Source organism: Paramisgurnus dabryanus, chromosome 6 (assembly GCF_030506205.2).
Source record: "Paramisgurnus dabryanus chromosome 6, PD_genome_1.1, whole genome shotgun sequence".
In the NCBI taxonomy this organism is placed as follows: domain Eukaryota; kingdom Metazoa; phylum Chordata; class Actinopteri; order Cypriniformes; family Cobitidae; genus Paramisgurnus; species Paramisgurnus dabryanus.
In genome coordinates, this window is record NC_133342.1 from 22,885,938 (window position 1) to 22,905,276 (window position 19,339).

The following is a 19,339-nucleotide window of genomic DNA, read 5'->3' on the forward strand; positions in this document are numbered from 1 at the left end:
TTCACAATAACACCACAAATGTCTTTTTCCTATGTAACATGTGACACCTATAGATGTACTATGACAAAAGAAATGACATATAACCATTTAAATTATTAATAATAGTATAGAGGATTTTAAAAAACTACAAACCATGCATAGAAACTAAAAGACAGTATATAAATGTAATAAGTAATAAGACTTGATTAAATATAGTTTACAGAAGTATATGTAACACACAGAGGAGCATACAGTACTGTACAGTCCCTATAGGCCTTTTGCCCAAACAAAATAGATTAAGTACTGTATGCGGATCATGTGACCTTATATTATTTACATTTTTATTATATTTTAACAATTCTTGTAAACAATGGCAATAAAATCAAACTTTACTTTTGAGTACAAAATCAGATTTATACAGTTTTGCATACATTTGAATTTGCAATTTCCAGTTTCAGTTTCCAGTTTTAAGAATGGCATTATAATATGATATTATATCTTAGGTCAAAAAAGCAGTTTTGTCAGAACACCAGTTTGTTTAAAGAATGAAAAAATAAAAATGTTTATACTGTCTTCATGCCTTGAACTCTTTACAGAAAGCATGAAACACATTGTTGTCAAAAATACATTTATAGCAGATTTGCAGTTTAGTAGTCTGATATAATCAGTGCCGTTTTATTCCCAGATGTCTATATGTAAATGCATTGGGTGACCTCAGCTGTCACCAGGGCAAGAGCCTTTGAATGCCCTACCTCACACATACCCTGAATATCTTAAACCATGTGTCATTTCATGACAGAAAGTAACTGCAGAGTGGCTTGGTGCACTAATATTTAGTTTTATTTCATAGTATCTCTAAAACAAACAGAGCAAAAGTTCTTGAAATATTTTGTTTTTTCACTTTGACTCATGTTATGTGTTGCAAAAGTCAACTAAACAGGCCACTAAAAGCAACAATTAAAAGAAGATATAAATAAAAAGCTGCATTCAGATAAAATATAAATACAGTACTGGACTACAATATATCAGTGTGAGTGGGAAGTCTATGAAGGACCTTTGAACTCTTTATTTGCTTCATTAGAGACAGCAGTAGGAATGTCTCATCGTGGTGTGGGTCTAATTTTTTACAGCTAGTGTGAATAAACAGTCTAGTGCATGTAGGAATGTCTGACACTTGACTGCAGTTTGAAATTGCTCCACGTCAAAATGATTTGTGACACTGTTTTTTTTAAAAAAGCTTTGAAAGCTATTGTAAGGTCATGTCCAGTGAAGGGACATTAATGGACACCCTCCCTTAATATTTCTTTGTATAAAGTTGTCTGTAAGCCTTCTCAACAAGCAACACATTCAAAAGATCTGTTTTTTTCCAGTTCTTTTAATTTTTTTTATTTCTTATGTATATACAAAATGTTACAGTTAAAGCTTAAAACAAACAATAAATGGCAAAGAAAAATAAACTTGAACTGTAGGATATGGTAGCCTAGTACCCTAAAGAGGTAAACTTAATTCAAGTTAATTTTATTACCCCCCGGCAAATTTTTCTTGCTTTAGCTGGTTTAATTTTAAAACAATACTAGACATCTTTGCTTCTCGAGTAAAAAAACTAATTAAGAAATCCATTTTAGCAGTGTTGTTTTTTATAAAAGTTTCGTCTTGCTCTGCACAAAGAGAAACACAAGCACATGGACTGAGCTTGAGGGGATGGGCCAAACTTTTGCAACTGTTGTCGTTCATTTCAGTCATTCACACAGACGACCGATACGTGATACTTCTGTGGTGGCTCGTGAAAGCTCACTGGCATCTCATTGGTTGAGCGGAAGACTGTCAATCATACCACCACCTGCGCGCGCTCTTGTGTTAAAGTAGCGCTGGCGTTGACGCTTTATGCGCGTGAACTTAGAAAACACTCCTGGACAACTGTTCATCTTCAACTAAACGGTAGGTTTGTTCTCTTTTATTTAACCCTTTTTACTGAGGATGCAAGGACAAATATTTAATCACATAACCTGTGTCAATCGTGTCTTAGTTTCTGTAGTGTTTAATTCTCATTTTCCCGAATTTCATAAATGCTTCAGAAGTCTGGAAATTTCCATGAACAGATCCATATGATTTTAATGTAGATAAGACACAGTTACAGTCGAGATACTGTAATGGCAGCAGATGCCACAAGAGATTTACATCTTAACTCACTGGTGATCAGATTAAAGGAGATTAGTTAGAAACGTCCTTTCTGACAAAACTAACAGAGAAACTGACCATGAAAAATTCAGTTAATAAAGACATAAGGTTACCAAAAGATTTACCATGTTTGCTTTGGATCTAAGCTGTTTACATATGCAAAAGCACTGAAGAGGTGTAAAATTGACATTTAAATTGCTTTTCAATGAACCTGTCATTTGTAAGCATACTCCAAAAAACTGAAAGAATTTATTTTGTGCCTTTTTGAATATTCTGAACATTGCAATGCAGTGGGGGATTATGTTTAAGAAACATTTAGATTTGTGCTTGTGTGTTTTTATAAATTTACTGTCAGCTAATTGTTTTAATAGTAATTTCACTTAATATTGTAAGTTCATTCATTATATAGTGACTATTTGCACTGAGGCTGAATGAGTAAATGTTGTCACTTGATGGTGACAAGTGGTACCGAAAACCAAAATCCAGTAATGTGTCACTAGTAGACAATGTATACCTTTGGGTTGCCTTGCTGTGAGTCCAGTGAAATTCTGGACAATAAGAGTTTACCTATATAGAAACTAATGTTTCTACTCATCTCTTTGAGTTATCTTTGAGATTTTTATGCTGAAAGCAGCAGTTAGCGGTTTAACTGTTCAGTCAAAACTTATGAATTTACTATATACCTTTACTATATTTACTACTACTATACTATACTATACTATACAACTACTATATATGGTAGTGCATCACCTTATATCTAAAGCAGATGAGCAGAGTTCAGTTGAGTCAGCACTGGATAGTGTGTATGTATGTCCAGTATGAAACATATAGAGAGACAGGAAGTCTGGAGTCAGTCTCACATTTCCTGGAAAATGAAATAGCAGCCTGAGGACCCACAGGCTCAAGGCATGCTGTTAATCTAATGACTTGTATTTGTCCTAAAATTGAACGATATATTACAAACGTTAGCATGGTACGTAGAGGCAGATGAATTGAAATTTCTTATTCTTCAGGATATTGTGAAGTGCAATAACTTTCAATAACTCTCTGAATGAAGTATGAAACTACTTCAAGGGGCAAGTTATTGCTTTAGGCCTTACTTGCATGTCTATGAAACCTAGCAGTGTCTTTAGGAGTTCACCCACCCAGACACAGCAACCAAATCCTGTCATGCAGATTATTTCTAGTGCATCACTAGGCTAGTTTACCAATGCTGCTGTTAATGAGACTGTGATGATCTTTAGAAAGCCAGAATTGTTGTGGTGATAAATGGATAATATGTACATTATAGTGTCAGTGTATTAAGTTTGACTTACAAGTTACCCAGTAGACTTCATAGACATGTTTGTTATATCTTACAGAAATATAATTACAGCTGATTGTTTCTTAACATACTTACTATGTTCAGATTCAAAAGCTAAATGTCACATCTGTCAAAAATGATGTAACTGAATGCTCTTAGCACGTATTATGTATTATATGTTCATCAAAAATACTTTCCCTTTAAATCCGCTCAATCCCGACACTTAGAAATACCGTATTGTCGGCAGAATCCATTTAATCGGAATCTGATAAAAAATGCTAAAACATGTCAGAGACACTTGGATGGTTTCTTACCATTTTACAGTCTAAAAAACTTTTATCCACTAAAAAGAGCCTATGGATAAAAGTGTGTAGTCATATAGATAAATGTTTCTCTTTCAATTGTTTAGAGGCAGAATGGAGGAAGCAGAACTGTTAAAGGAGCGTCTTCAAGCTATTACAGTAAGTCTGTCTCAGCTGTGCTGTATCTGCTTTATATTCACTCAGCACCTAAATTTCAGCTCTCTAAATACTTACAATTAAAATTACACTTGTAATTCTGATTAATATTTTGAATTATTATTTATATAGTAATAGCTAACCTATATTAATGACTTTTGTCTCCAGCTAATTATTTTTTACATAGCTTTGCTAGCTTCATAGCTCTCATATGACTATGAGCATTGATTATCCAATTAATATTGCATGTCCACATATTTATTTGTTAATGAATATGATAATGAATAACTCATTATTGCAATTCTAAATGTATTAAAACTTCCCAGATGAGCAGAACAGGCATATAAAGTAATAACAATAGCGTGTTGTATATTAGAACCAATCAAACATTTTATTATATTTGTCCACAGAATAAGAGAAAAATCCAAGAAGAAATTGCCCAGAAACGACTGGAGATTGACAGGGAGAAATTAAAGCTTCAGCATGTCAAGGTACCTTTATTATGTTAGAATGGTTACAAATAATAATTACATTTTTATTTAAATATAATTTTGCAGTATCTGGTATTATCTGTAAGTCAGCATTATTAGGTTGCTTCATTTTTGTCTTTTAAAGAAAAGGTCCATGAGAGATCTCTGGCTCTGTGATGGGGTGAACGGTAATAATGCACATGAAACACAAAAAGCTCTGGAAGATGCACAACAAACCAAACTTCTCAAGAGCAACATACATCGGTAAAATGTTTTGATGTATTTCAATGTCTTGTTTGGTATACAACTATGTTGATAAATTTATTTTACTTTTACCTGTATTACTTTTAAATTCAGTTAAATAAATTTTTTGTATGAACCCTCACTTAGCTTTGTGTTATATTTAATTCAGTGTACCTCAGGGGTAGGCCCAAGGCTTTTACCCTGTGCTGCCCTAATGACATCATCGACCAATTAGAGTGTAGCATGAGGCAAGAAGGGTGCAATGCTTTGTAACTGCATAGCATTGTGCTTACAATGAGGTCAGAGCGGAAATCCAAAAAAAGCAATGCCCTTGTCCTTGAGTGACTGCTACAGGCAGGGCACACCCAGGCACAAATATTGCTACTGTTACATATACTTGAATATGTGAAATAATTTAGACTGATGATTACAGGCTCACATCAATCTTACTAAAGTAAATTCGAGTTTATTATCTTTTTTTTCTTTAAATTGCTTTCATAACAATCTCAAGTATTGTGGATGTATCATATTGGGTGTAGCATGTCTCTTAGCAATGAGAATTCTGCTTGCACATTCTGGGTTTGTCATTCAGATAAGTGTGAACAGAGTGACAGGTGCTTTGTCAGGAATGACACACTTGTGTGAACTGACCTGGGAACAGATGCCAGTCTAATGTGTGTGTGTGCGCCCGGGTGTTTTCAGGAATCCCACAGAAATGAGTGGATACACACAGCAATGGCAGATTTAGAGAGTCATTATTTGAACTTTTGTTTTGTAGGATAGAGAAGGAGATTGAAACATTGGAGAGAGAAGAGATGATTATATCAACAAATGAGGGGCTGATACTGAAAAGGCTTAAAGCCATTGAAAAGTCTCCAGAAGAAATAATTAAGGTACACTGCTTATGAAACAACAAACATATATTTGTACATTTTAAATGTGCTAAAAAAAATTTTCTGATTGCAATATTGCAATATTCAGATCAGTGAAATAAGGCAAACTTTAAGACATCTGTTTGTATTTTTACAGGCAGTGAATGCAGATTTTATTTCAGGTAAAACAAACCTGTATCACAGTCACAATGCAATGCATGTAAAGACCATGTATTTTTTGTGTTGAAATTTTCCTATGTATGAATAGTAACTGATATATACATAATAAATAATAAAAATATAATATTGATCTCTTGAGCGTCATGTAGAATCAGAGAGGCTGAAAATAGTCTTTCGTGGTTTTGCCTCAAAAACTTAGTTATATGAGTAAACAATAATTATATTAATTATTTAAATCGTGAAATGCAGTGTTATTAATGAAATATATATTTTGCAGAGCCAATCCAAATTCATTCAACAATTCCAAATAAGCTTAAGCCCAACACACCGTCATTAAATCAGAGGAAGACGCTTGACCAGGATGCAGAGGCCAAAAATGACCAAACCAAACCTGGTAAACTCAAGTATAGTTTAAAGACATTTTATTTAAACAATTTAAAACATATTACAAAACATATTCCATTGTCCTTTGCAGCTTTGTTAGCCATGGAAATTAATGTTCAGAAGGATTTGCGCACGGGTGAGAGCCAGGTCATCTCCACCTCCACCATTTCTCCCCAAGAGCTTCAGCAGAGAGGCATCAAAGTCTATGATGATGGGCGGAAAACCGTCTACGCACTGCGCGCAGACGGCAGTCAGCCTGGGGCAAACGGGGTGAATGAACTCAGTCCCGTAGAGGTAGAGGAGCTCCTCAGACAGGCTTCCGAAAATAAGAAGAGGTCCAATCACGTACAGGAGAAAGCATCACATCCTTTCAGCATTTCCCATACACTACAGTCATCCCCCAGAAAGACCCAAAAAGAGAGCCACCAATCCAGTGGATACCAGGATCCCCACAGTGTGGAGTTGTCTGGATGGCCTGAACTTGTTTACAGCGATAGTGTACATTACCCCGAGGATATGGACCATAGAGTTCCTCTTCTGCCCATGCCCAATTACAATGACAGACCAGAAGAGTATTTTCTTAACAGCAAACTTAACAGCTACAATCCTGAGTTATATATAGATGAAATGCACGAGCACTATTACGATCCAAGAGAGAACCACAGGAGAATCCTGAATTCTGATATTAGCAGGCCAGACTCCGTCTGCTCTGAGGACTCCAAGCCCAGCATTCTGAACGCTGTGCCGTCTGATGAGCCCATCACCATGATCTTCATGGGCTACCAGAATGCAGAAGAGGACAGCCAGGACTACGAAGGCTCTGTTCAGGCAGAGTTGGTGATTATTGGAGAAGATGATACAAGCACTAATCTGAACTCCAGTGTCAACAAAGCCTGCCCATACCAGGCTGTGGGAAAGGGGGCCGGGTGGAAGAACAAAGAAGATTGCACAGAGAACCTATCAGCTACAGGTATCAGAAATATCAAAAAAGTCAAAGGGACACAGAATCACTGCTGTGTGCTAATGTAGCATGCGGCCCATCTGCTGTTTCACTAACATTCTTCTATGGTGCAGCTTCTCATCTGACTGGCTTTCATCACTCTGCATGTTGTCCTACAACTCTGCTTATAACTGCTGCTTATACCCTCTTACAATGTCTTTCAACATTGATATTTGCTCATTTGTCTGACTTGTGTTGTAGATACAGGATTGCTCTGGTCCAAAACCTAGTCAGCTGGGTATGTACATTAAGCAGGATTTTTTAAGATATTTACAGTCAGTATCCCAGACAGGGTTAAGATTAATCCAGGACTAGGTCTTGCCTATTTTAGGACTTTTAAGTAGTTTTTACAAACATACCTTACAAAAAAACATTACTGGTTTGCATTTTGAGGCAAAACAATGGAACTGATGTTTGTTAAAGGATTACTCCACTTTATTTTAAAAATCCCAATAATTTACTCACCCCTATGTCTTCTAAAATGTTGAGGTCTTTCTTTGTTCAGTCGAGGAGAATTTTTTCCAGGATTTTTCTCAATTTAATAGACTTTATTGGACCCCAACACTTTACAGTTTAAATGCAGTTTAAAATTGCCATTTCAACGCAGCTTCAAAGGGCTTTAAACGATCCCAACCAAGACATAATGCTCTTATTTACTGAAACGATTGTCATTTTCGGTAAGAAAAATACAAAATATGTACGTTTAAACCACAACTTCTCGTATTGCGCTATCCGTGTGATGCGCCAGTGTGACCTCACATAATGCGTCATGACGTCGATAGGTCAAGCATGACATATGCGAAACTACCACCCCACTGTTTACAAGTGTGGAGAAGAGGATCGTTCTGACGTTGTTGTATGTGGAATGATTAATAAATGTCCTTATGTTTATTGTTTAAAATGGTCTGCAAATGTGCCTTTCATATATGTAACCACTGACCTTTCGATGTCATGACGCATTGTGTTAGGTCGCGCTGGCGCATCACACGGATGATGCAAGATGAGAAGTTGTGATTTAAAAGAACGTTTAAAATTTTTCTTGCCGAAAATGACAATCATTTCACTAGATAAGACCCATATACCTTGTTTGGGATTGTTTAAAGCTCTCTGAAGCTGCATGGAAACAGCAATTGTTTTCCTAAATTTAAACTGTAAAGTGTTGGGGTCCAATAAAATCTATTAAATTGAGAAAAATCCTGGAATGTTTTTTTTATAATTTCACCTCGACTGAACAAAGAAATACATTTAAGAAGACATGGGGGTAAGGAAATTATTGGGATTTGTTTTTAAAGAAAGTGGAGTAATCCTTTAAGATCAGTGCAAAGTATTTTTAAATTAAGACAGCTCAAACATGCTTTTTAGTCTGGGACTAGGATAAACCCTGTCTGGGAAACCGCCCATTAATTTTGGCCAAATTCTATAACGGGGTCTCCAACCTTTTTGTGAGCAAGGCCTACCAAAATGGATAAAACAATATGGAGGGCTACTTTTTTGATATACTGTAGTCTACATAAAACTTTTTTGTTTTACTTGTTGATTTTATTTTATTTTACTTGTTTGTATGTTCTATTATTGTTTAAAATGTTAACATACATAAAAGAAAAGTTAATATAAAAAACTTAATAAATAAATATTCAAATTGAGGCTATTAAAGGAATAGTCTACTCATTTTCAATATTAAAATATGTTATTACCTTAACTAAGATAAGTTGATACATCCCTCTATCATCTGTGTGCGTGCACGTAAGCGCTGGAGCGCGCTGCGACACTTCGATAGCATTTTGCTTAGCCCCAGCACTTTTGGGAGTACTTCGACTCGGCGCAGTAACACTCTCCCTCTCCCATTATGAGAGGGAGAAGGGGAGAGGATTTTTCAGGCGAGTTGAAGTACTCCCAAAAGTGCTGTTCCGCCATACAATATAGTTCCTCTTTTAAATCCGCTTAGAAAAGCGCTACGTTTTATTTTGTACCACCAAACTTGCTCATATAACTACTCGTATTAAATAGGAAAAACGTTGATGTGTTTGGTCACTTCTAACTTTATCTCTGACTGGTACCATTGAATGAATGGGGCTAAGCTAAATGCTATCGAAGTGTCGCAGCGCTCCCCAGCGCTTACGTGCACGCACTAAGATGATAGAGGGATGTATCAACTCTTCTTAGTTAAGGTAATAACATATTTTAATATTGAAAATGAGTAGACTATTCCTTTAATATGATGTACTTTGGCGGGAAACTCACAGACGCCATGCCGGCAACCTTACTTTAAAAATGGCTGGGTTATTTTTTATCCATAATAGGTAAATATTGTACGGAACATACCGCTGGGTTAAAATTGACCCAATGCTGGGTTGTTTTAACCCAACTGCTGGGTTATTATACCCCATGGTTGCATAACAACAACCCAACATTGGGTTATTTTTAACCCAGCATGTCTTCTGTCCAATATTTACCCATTATGGGTCAAAAATAACCCAGCCATTTTTAGAGTGCGGGCACCATGTTGGAGACCACTGTTCTAGAGCATATTTGTGACCCTGCACCACAAAACCTTAAATGTAAAAAAAATTGAGTGTAATTAATTCACTGCTTTATCCTTTAGTCCTGCGTGCACTTCTTAAGGGCAGTGAGGTAGCTCAGCAGGTTTTGGAACAGAGCCTGTTGTTTACGCTGTATGGCTTTGAAACTTTATCTCCCTCCAGTGGTGGAAGGGCAGAAATTCACAGCTTTTTTGCAGTAAAAGCTGCAATCACTCTCCCTTTTATTTACAGCTGCCAAAACTCAATTGTTTCTTATTTTTATGTATATCTATTAGGGCAGCATAACGGATATAATCGTTTGCGTATATTAATTGTGTATAATAATTATCTGTATATATAAACACACACACACACACACACACACACACACACACACACACACTCACGTATTTAAGAAATGTATTTTTAGAAATATTTACATGTATATACATATAAAATGTATATTATATATATATATATATATATATATATATATATATATATATATATAATATACATTTTATATGTATGTATATATATATATATATATATATATATATATATATATATATATATATATATATATATATATATATATATATATATATATATATATATAATTATATATAAATATGAATACTTAATATATACCTATATATATATTTTTTTTTTAATTATACATGCATGTGTGTGTATTTATATATATATAATTATTATACACAATACACACAGGTATATGATGTAAATTAAAAACTTTTTTCTGCAAACAATTAGTTGCGATTAATTGTTATGCAGCCCTAGTATTAATTTAGACACTGTTCTTTTGACACTTGTTGTGATGGGCATGACAGCATGCCATCTGCCATGACATAAAAAGTGTCATAATGCTGTCATGGATAATGCTTCTTTTCTGTCATGCACCTCTTATGCAACTGTGCTTTGACTGTGTGCGTGTGGTTTGGTAATGAAACAGTGAACCTTTGTAATAAACCTGATTTTGAATGAGTCTTGATTTTATATTATAATAATGTATTCTGTAATGCTATTACATTTTCTAAGGTTATGCTTATAGGGATAGTTCACCCAGAAATGAACATTCTGTCATCATTTACTCATCCTCATGATGTTAAAAACCTTTATTTGGTTGAACACAAAAGAAAATATTTTGATCGTAGATGGTAACCACACAGTTGACGGTATCCATTGACTTCAATAGTGGGGAAAAAAAACAAATATTAGGGAACTCAATGGATACCGTCAACTGTGTTCTTATCATCTACGCTCAAAATATCTTCTTTTGTGTTCAACAAAATAAAAGAAACTCATACAGGTTTAGAACAACATGAGGGTAAATAAATGATGACGGTATTTATGGGTAAACTATCCATTTAATTATGCAATACCGATTAGACAGACAGACATACAGATTTTCCTAGAAAACACACTCACGTACACAGAGCACATGATGGTGGGCAGATAATTTGCCACACATGGCTTCCAACCTTAAGAAGCTTTAATGAAGGCATGATGCTGTGCTTGAAACACTTACATAATCAGTCGTTTAGATTTTGTTAAGATTGTTTTTTAAGGATGGATTTCTTTATATTTTAAGTTAGTAAGATTGCTCTTTTCTTAAACTGCCCATGCACAGAAGAATGAGTCAGTGAGGAGGTACAATAACACAGAGAGGTATTGGGCTATGGTATATTGTACATCACTTGATGTACATCAGCATGTCTGTATTGTCCATTGACTTCTGTTGGGAGGATAGAACTGAACAGCTAAATCAATTTCTTTTCTCTCCTGCTCCCTACAGCACTACAGATAACAGATGAAGAAACTGGGCCAGACTAGTGTCTAACATGGACAGTTTGTAGAAATCTGGGAATCTTTTGAACTTAATCATGACTAAAGCTAAATCAACCTTAATCTCATAATCCTATAGTTGATTATTTTGTTGTGTTAGATGTAAGTGCTTGCTATAACAAAATGTTTGTAATGAAATTTTAACCAGTGATTTATATGACTATCACTTATAAAAGCTACACATGAAAACTCAAAACTGACAGATTTGGCTATTTAGTGACTATTAGATTTTTCTTTATTAAAAAAAAAGTAAGACATAAAAGCATATAAAATAAAAATACTTTTTGGTTAACAATATTACTTTTTGATTTTGTTATGTAAAAGCAATGAGAAAATAAATATTAAAATACTAAATCTGATCCCACACAACACTGTCTCTGCATTTTCTGGGCACCTTCAGATCAGCTTGTGTGCAAGTATATTTTTAGGTGTATTCCTTTGCATTTGTCTGTGTATTTGACAGAGTAAGCTTGCCATGTCTGTCAGTGGAATTACTTTGCTGCCATTGGCTGATTCCCACGCATTCAATCAGAACTGTGGCACACACTAACACACACATACATGCACTCTGAAAAGGAAGAAGACCTCCACTGCTAAGCAAGACCAACTCCATCACTGAGTGTAAGTATTCAAAACTTTTCTATTATTGTTCATAAAATACACTGTGAATTTAAACTAAAGTAAACCAGTTTTGTGTGCATTGGGATTGTGAGCAAAAGACAGCTAAAGTGATCAGTTTGTTGGTATTTTACCATGTTGCTTCTCATCCAAGTGTGTAGGATGTTAGCTAAAACATGCAGAGCTCGAGCCTGGCAACAGACACACAGAATACTCAGTATATTTTTTTCACCATGCTGTTCTGCAAGCTGCTGTGAGCTATATTATGCTAGTATAAGAAAACTTCACAAGAACCCAATAAAATATATGATCATATCAGAGAGATGCATGTAAACATTTGGATTTGACAGTGAAATGAAACGTTTTGGTTCAAAAAGCGACTAGGCCAATCTGTTGGGTTGTAATTTATGCTGGGTTGTTTTAACCCAAAATGCTGGTTACTTTTAACCCATTGTTGGGTCAAATAGTACAATTTTCTGGGTTAAATTATGGTTTATGGTTTATCACTTTTTGAAAATAACCCAGCATTTTTGTGTACATGAAATCACTATTAAAGATATGGCATGTGAGAGGGTTTCTGGGTTATTCTTGAAAAAACATCACAGAGTGATACATGAGGATTTGGCTTAAAGATTTTGTCACCTATGGGGGGCGGTCAAAAGAAGTTATACTGTATTGACAAATTAAGTTTAATAGTGCATCAACGGTTTGTTGCTGTTTTGTCTATTAGTCACTGCACAGAGTCCAGAGTTTAATAAACCTTTAGGATTTATCCAGACATTTTGCTTTAATTTCTCCAAGACCTAACCAAATCTGAATCAAGTTTTACAGAGCGTGATGGGCAGATAAGTAGCTACATTATTATAAAAGGCATGTGAGAAAAAAAACGTCACACCAATTGCCTGAATATGGGCTGCATGTTTAATATTGCGTGGGCAAAAGCAAGCGTTCAATAGTTGCTTCAGAAAGTGTGCGCGCGCCCATCTGCTGCTCAGTGTAGCAGGGCTGGCGGGGCTGAAACATTCACTCGATATCTCTTATATCTGCTCTGTTTCACATGTGACATCGCTGACGGATCGAACAGGGATTTGTCACCAACTTGATTTTATCCCGTCGAGTTCAACCCTATGAAATACTCTGAACGCGTCGCCATTTGGTTACTCGCGTTATCCGTACATATTATTCAGGCATGTGCGTATTGCGCTAGGCTGGAGATGATATCCGTGTGGCTGCTCTTTTTAAAGCTGCTGGTAGGTATCCGAATATTAAAGCTTATCTGTTGCATCCGTTTCTGCATGCGCAGAGCACGAAGTGGGAATGATGCAGAAATTCAGTGTGCTGCATTTGTGCGTGTTTGGCACAGTAGGGTATGTGTGTGTTTTTCAAAGGGTTATGATGCTGCATCTTCTCCATCCCCAAATTTTTGTCATCCATCATTCATTTGCACCATTAAAACTGCAATGATACAGTTTCACAGATCGTATTTTTAAATGATGACAATTTTAGCTGCATTGTATCCATAAAAATGTTAGCAATTTGTTATTGCACTCTGGAGGAGAAGTTTGACTGAATGCAACAGCCTCTCTTATTGGATAAAAATTTATGACATCACTGGTCTCTGAACAGTTCCACTGCTGGTAAAGTTGATGTGGTGTTCAGACATCAGAAATCTATTTTCCAAAACAGCGAAGGCAGCTTTAGCGAAACACAGGGACAGCTGTCCCGCATGAGAGGTCATATCCTGTCCACTCAATATGATCAATAGATTTGTTTCTCTTTCTCTTACTAAATAAACTTGGGATAATAACTATAATACACCATCTGGCCTCTGCATTGGACTATAAGGAGTGAATGTTTTATGTAAAACTGATTTTTCATATCTCATAGAGCATCATAACTGTCCTCATTAGAGCAAGTTGCTAGGCAACAAATCAGATTCTCGGAAATCATATCATGCCAATAAATTATGACTACTATGCTAGTAAATTTTCATAATGCCCATCCACTTCTCTGAATTTAGTACATGTGAGAGCTGCACTAAAGCAGCTTGAAAAGAATCGAATGACAAACTGCTAAGTGATAAATGAGGAGACAGGAATTTAATCAGCCTAGGTATGAAAACACATGGAAAGAAATTTTTTTAAAGGAGGATACAATTATTTAGTTATTGTCTTTTTATGAGCTCACTCATAGCTTTTAAAATTAAAGTGCTTTTATGAAAACTGTAGAAGGAAAATGTACTGTAATAAAACTGTGCCTTTACTGAGCTTCACTTACAAGGTCACATTATCACAACTTTGTACAAGCCCCTTTTATTTAAACCGACCTATATAAAAATATGCCTAATGCCATTTCAACCTACTTTCATGGATGATCTTGTTAGAAAAAACATCTCATGGTAAATTGGATTCAAAGATGTCCACCCACCCAGTGTGTATAGCAGGGGTTTCCAACCTTTTTTTGACAAAGGGCTACCACAATGTATACAACAATCATGAAGGCTACGTTTTTGATATAGTCTACTCAAAACTTTTGTGTTTTACTTGTTGATTTTATTTTACTCATTGATATGTTTTATTGTTTCAAATGTGAACCCACATAAAGAAGCCAAGCTTTATAATAAATAAGTAATTAATAAATATTAAAATTAAGGCAATTATTACAATGTGCTTTGGCGGGCAACTCACAGACTCTGTATGGGCAACCTGGTGCCCACGAGCACCATGTTGGAGACCACTGGTGTATAGAATAGAAGCAGTCATGATCTTGTATCGCTATTAAAAGGAACAACACTGGAGTCATTGGTGTCTGTTGCTGTGTTTTATGCATCCAGTGTTCCTTAGCTTGGTCTTGTGTTCCTTTAATTCTAAACAGATCTTTCTTAAACTAACTTTCATAGAGAGCTACAGCTGGTGTGAGAAGGTCAAATGGAAGTGAACTAAACGAAGGCAAACCCTCTGTAAATCAGCAACAACAAGAGCAGGAACACGTCTCTGAGGCAGTCACCATGGAGACCAGCCAGCTTTCAGAAATGGCTGATATAACCGACTGTAAAATGGATTCTGGGTATGCAGAGGACCAGAAATGCCAGTTTAGTGAGGAGGAGGAAAAGGAGGAGGAGGAGAAAGAATGTTTTGCCACAGAGTGCCTGGAACCCACGAAGCTCCACTCAGAAGAAGATATGGATGAAAGCAAAGGCATAACCAATGAATGTGAGGGCTCAGGTGAATCTGATGGGAGCACAGTCTCTCAAGAAAGCATTTTGGTCAAGGTCAGTGAACAAGAGCAGTCAAACTTCACCGAATCTTTGAACTCTGAGTCTTACGATAACTCTGAACCAGAAAAAGAACAGGAACTCAACATAAGTAATGATTCCCAGGAGAAAAAACACAGTGAAGCAGAAGAAAAGGTGGATGCACTAGAAAAATCTGTGTTGGAAGAGCAGATCAATGAGCTAACAATTTCTGAAGTCCTTAGTGAATCTTGTCAAGATGTTGACCGAGATGATCTCAGTGATTGTCTGCATGTGGAAATGGCTATTATTTCATCAGACAGTGATGTGGAGGAGCAATGGAGACCCACAGTTGATAAAGAACAGATTAAAGAAAATGGAGAACTTGAACCAAATGTAAATTCTGAAGACCAAGCAATGCAGAAAGACAAGGCAGTGACTGAGAGCAATGCTGAACCTGAAGATGGCGACACAAACATGAACATTAGTAAAAGTGATATTCTGGAAGAACGACCCGAGTATCCCACAGAATGTGAGAATGTGACTGAGAGCAATGCTGAACCTGAAGATGGAGACACTGACATGAAAATTAGCGAAAGTGATATTCTGGAACAACCCGGGTATTCCACAGAATTTGAGAATGTGACTGAGAGCAATACTAAACTTGAAGATGGAGACACAGACATGAACATTAGTAAAAGAGATATTCGGGAACAACGCAAGTATCCCACAGAATGTGAGAATGTGACTGAAAGCAATGCTGAACCTGAAGATGGAAACACTGACGTGAAAATTTGTGAAAGTGATATTCTGGAACAACCCGAGTATCCCACAGAATGTGAGAATGTGACTGAGAGCAATGCTGAACCTGAAGATGGAGACACAGATATGAACATTGCTGAAAGTGATATTCTGGAACAATCCGAAAATCCCACAGAATGTGAGAATGTGACTGAGAGCAATGCTGAACCTGAAGACACCGACATGAAAATTAGTGAAAGTGATATTCTTGAACAACCAGAGTATCCCACAGAATGTGAGAATGTAACTGAGAGAAATACTCAACCTGAAGATGTAGACATCGACGTGAAGATTAGTGAAAGTGATATTCTGGAACAACCCAGGTATCCCATAGAATGTCAGAATGTGACTGAAAGCAATGCTGAACTTGAAGATGGAGACACCGACATGAAAATTAGTGAAAGTGATATTCTTGAACAACCCGTGTATCCCACAGAATGTGAGAATGTGACTGAGAGCAATACTGAACCTGAAGACACAGACGTGAACATTAGTGAAGGTGATATTCTGGAACAACCTGAGTATCCCACAGAATGTGAGCTGCAAGATATTTCTTTGGATTCCTCTGCCCATTACTGTAGTTTAACAGAGATACCAGAGGACGAAGGAGAGCTTGTGAAAAGCTCAATGCACAACCTTCAGCGCTTGTCCTGTTCAACATCAGAGCTTGACAAAAAGTTGCCACAGGACTTCTGTGTGGTTCAGGAAATAAAAAGCGAGAATGTCAGCACAGAGCATTTGGATTTCAGGGTGGCTCGTCAGCAATGGCAGAAGATGGAAGAGCAAACCAAGGGTCAGGTGCACCGGCCAATGTTGAGACATGGGCCTTGCCAGGGTGGTCACAGCTTCATGTACACACCTGTGCGCAATATCGATCGCCTGAGAAAAGACCCTGACACAGAGAGTCTTAGTTTGGGAGATTGCCCGCACACTCAATTTAGCCCCTGTTCGGAGGACTCCGGTTTAGATGTTACCAGCTACAGGTCTCCTTATGATGAACCGGAGACTCCGGTGGAGAGGGAGATTCGCGAAGCTCTGGAGAGAGAGGAGAATTTCAGACATGAGAGAGCAAAGGTAAAAGCCTCTGCTGGGGAGGCTACACAAGTTAAACCCAAGCCTTGTGCTATTCCTCACAGCAGATCAGAGCCGGGAGAAAGGGGAAGGATGTTCAACACGCCAGAAGACAGATGCAGGTCTCAGAGATCTTCTAGTGCCAAAACTCCAACGTTCTCCATCCCTGCTTCATCTGCTCCCACATACCATGAAATGACAGCCAATAATGTCATTATACTCGAGCCGGATTCCTACCCCACAAGCCCAAGGAACAGAGGGAAAGGTAGTCTGCTCTCTCCAGGGACAAGCAGTTTCCAAGAATGGCCAGCAGACACGAACAACGTCATTATCCTAGAGACATCTAATCTCATCATCCGAAGCGCCTCCGAATTTTGCCTGAGCACTGCGTGCCAGGAGACACAAGAGAGCACATTTCACAACAATCCCTTCTTTAAACTCCGCTCTCATAGCACCCTGTCTCTGGTGGACCAGGAGATCAAGATAGTTAGGCAGAGAGAAGAGGAGCTCAGGAGGCAGAGAGCACAACTATATGCAAAGGAAAGATATGACACGGTCCTTGTTTCCCCCAGCCAACTGCAGAATTTCTCTTATGATAGACCAGGTAACATATTCAATATGTAGGAATCAATTCATGAAGCCATTTATTGTTGTTTTGTTTTTTGGAAAGTATTTACTTGAGTGCTGTCCTCACATAAAGATGTACGGTAGTAAATGACGTAACTTCTTTAATGGACACTTTACAGGTGAGGCACCAACGAAATCTAAGTCATCCCCATCATCCCCCTCAAAGACACGCAGAATGGACCGCTCCACTTTGTCCTGTGACAACAAGGTACTTTACAGTATGCCAAATATTAGCATGTTTAGCCTGTTTCACACCACACACATGTACTGTAACTACAACAGCAGGCTTGTGTTGGGCTTGATACACTGACAGCTTATTATTTATTTTTCTGTGTAATGATTGCCAAGTTGTGTGCATTATGTTCAGCAAAAATAGACTTACCCACTACTGCCTGCGTTGCTTACACAGACAACCAAAATAAATGTGAGCCACCTACTGTGCATGTGCAGTGTGAAACAGGCCTGTAAGTTTTTAAACTGCATCCTTTTTGGTTTGTTTGTGCATTTATGTGTTTTAACATGATCATATTATCATATTTACAGTAACTGTCCTGAATTTCATTCCAGTGCATCTTTCTGTTATTCATTCAAATGTGTTTGACAACTCATTGGTTTGTGCTCATTTCACCTTGAAACTGGAAACTGCATGCAGTTTTACAGGTGAAACTTTCTCCTTTAGCTCCCTTTCCCTCGAGTCAGACGGAAAAGCGCCCTGGTCCAGAGGTGGGAGGCGGGCATCTTTGCCAATCATCAGCAAGAAGACTGAATGATTCGACTAAACGAAGCACATAAGCAAGTATTCTGTCTCTGTTACTGTGCGAGCATGTACACAAGTTTTAGAAAGTAAAGCACTTAGAGTTATAATAAAACAGATATTTATTAGGCAAGTATTACAAAATATTAAAACGTATAAAACCTTTGTCAGAGCTGACCTTTTTACAGTGTGAATAGTATTTTCATTCAGAATTTTATCCTGGATAAACTTTTATATTATTGCATATGAAGAATAATTTATAATATATTCTTAATGTACAAAAGCCAAATATTAGGATGCTTACTAATTTTACAACATTGTTAAGAAAATTCAATTTAAAGTCTTACAATAACAGATACATTTCTTGTTGCTTAAAAACAAATTCATTTCAACCATAATTGTCTAATCAAAAGTGCAATTTGAAACAGGAAATATGATTGTACTGATATGTCTTACATAACAGTGTTGGATCTGCTGTATTTATTTGAGTATAAAGTATTTTCAATGTAGCTTCCAGAGGTGTTACACAATAAGTAACTGGTTTCTGTATCATATTGAGCATTTTAACTATTTCCTGTTTTGATTGCCTGCTAATAATGTGAACAAGTATTCCTTTGTGAAATTACTTTTTCATTAAAAATGTGTGAATTTCCCTTCATAATATTCATGAATGACACTGGATCGTAGATATTGTTGCTTTCTTGCAGTATGCTGTAAAATGTAAACCGTTAAATAAAATGAAATAAGAATTGATGACATTTTCTCTTGCTATTTAAAAAAACTC

General features: G+C 36.7%; 2 protein-coding genes across 3 annotated transcripts; both read left to right on the forward strand.

Annotated features, from left to right (window-relative positions):
• Positions 1-1,782: 1,782 nt before the first annotated feature.
• Positions 1,783-11,818, forward strand: palmda (palmdelphin a). Its single transcript, XM_065275384.2, has 9 exons — positions 1,783-1,917; positions 3,870-3,921; positions 4,329-4,409; positions 4,534-4,652; positions 5,410-5,524; positions 5,661-5,685; positions 5,961-6,077; positions 6,159-7,037; positions 11,403-11,818. The coding sequence occupies exons 2-9, from the start codon at positions 3,877-3,879 to the stop codon at positions 11,438-11,440; spliced, it is 1,419 nt and encodes a 472-aa protein (XP_065131456.1). The 5' UTR covers positions 1,783-1,917; positions 3,870-3,876; the 3' UTR covers positions 11,441-11,818.
• Positions 11,819-13,051: 1,233 nt separating this feature from the next.
• LOC135766715 (uncharacterized) lies at positions 13,052-19,309 on the forward strand. 2 transcript variants are annotated; one of them, XM_065276120.2, is made up of 4 exons: positions 13,052-13,320; positions 14,970-17,778; positions 17,921-18,009; positions 18,454-19,309. In XM_065276120.2, the coding sequence occupies exons 1-4, from the start codon at positions 13,198-13,200 to the stop codon at positions 18,463-18,465; spliced, it is 3,033 nt and encodes a 1,010-aa protein (XP_065132192.1). In that variant the 5' UTR covers positions 13,052-13,197; the 3' UTR covers positions 18,466-19,309. The 2 variants fall into 2 exon arrangements, with proteins under 2 accessions (XP_065132192.1, XP_065132190.1); XM_065276118.2 differs by having other exon boundaries at positions 18,481-19,309.
• The last annotated feature ends 30 nt before the right edge of the window (positions 19,310-19,339 follow it).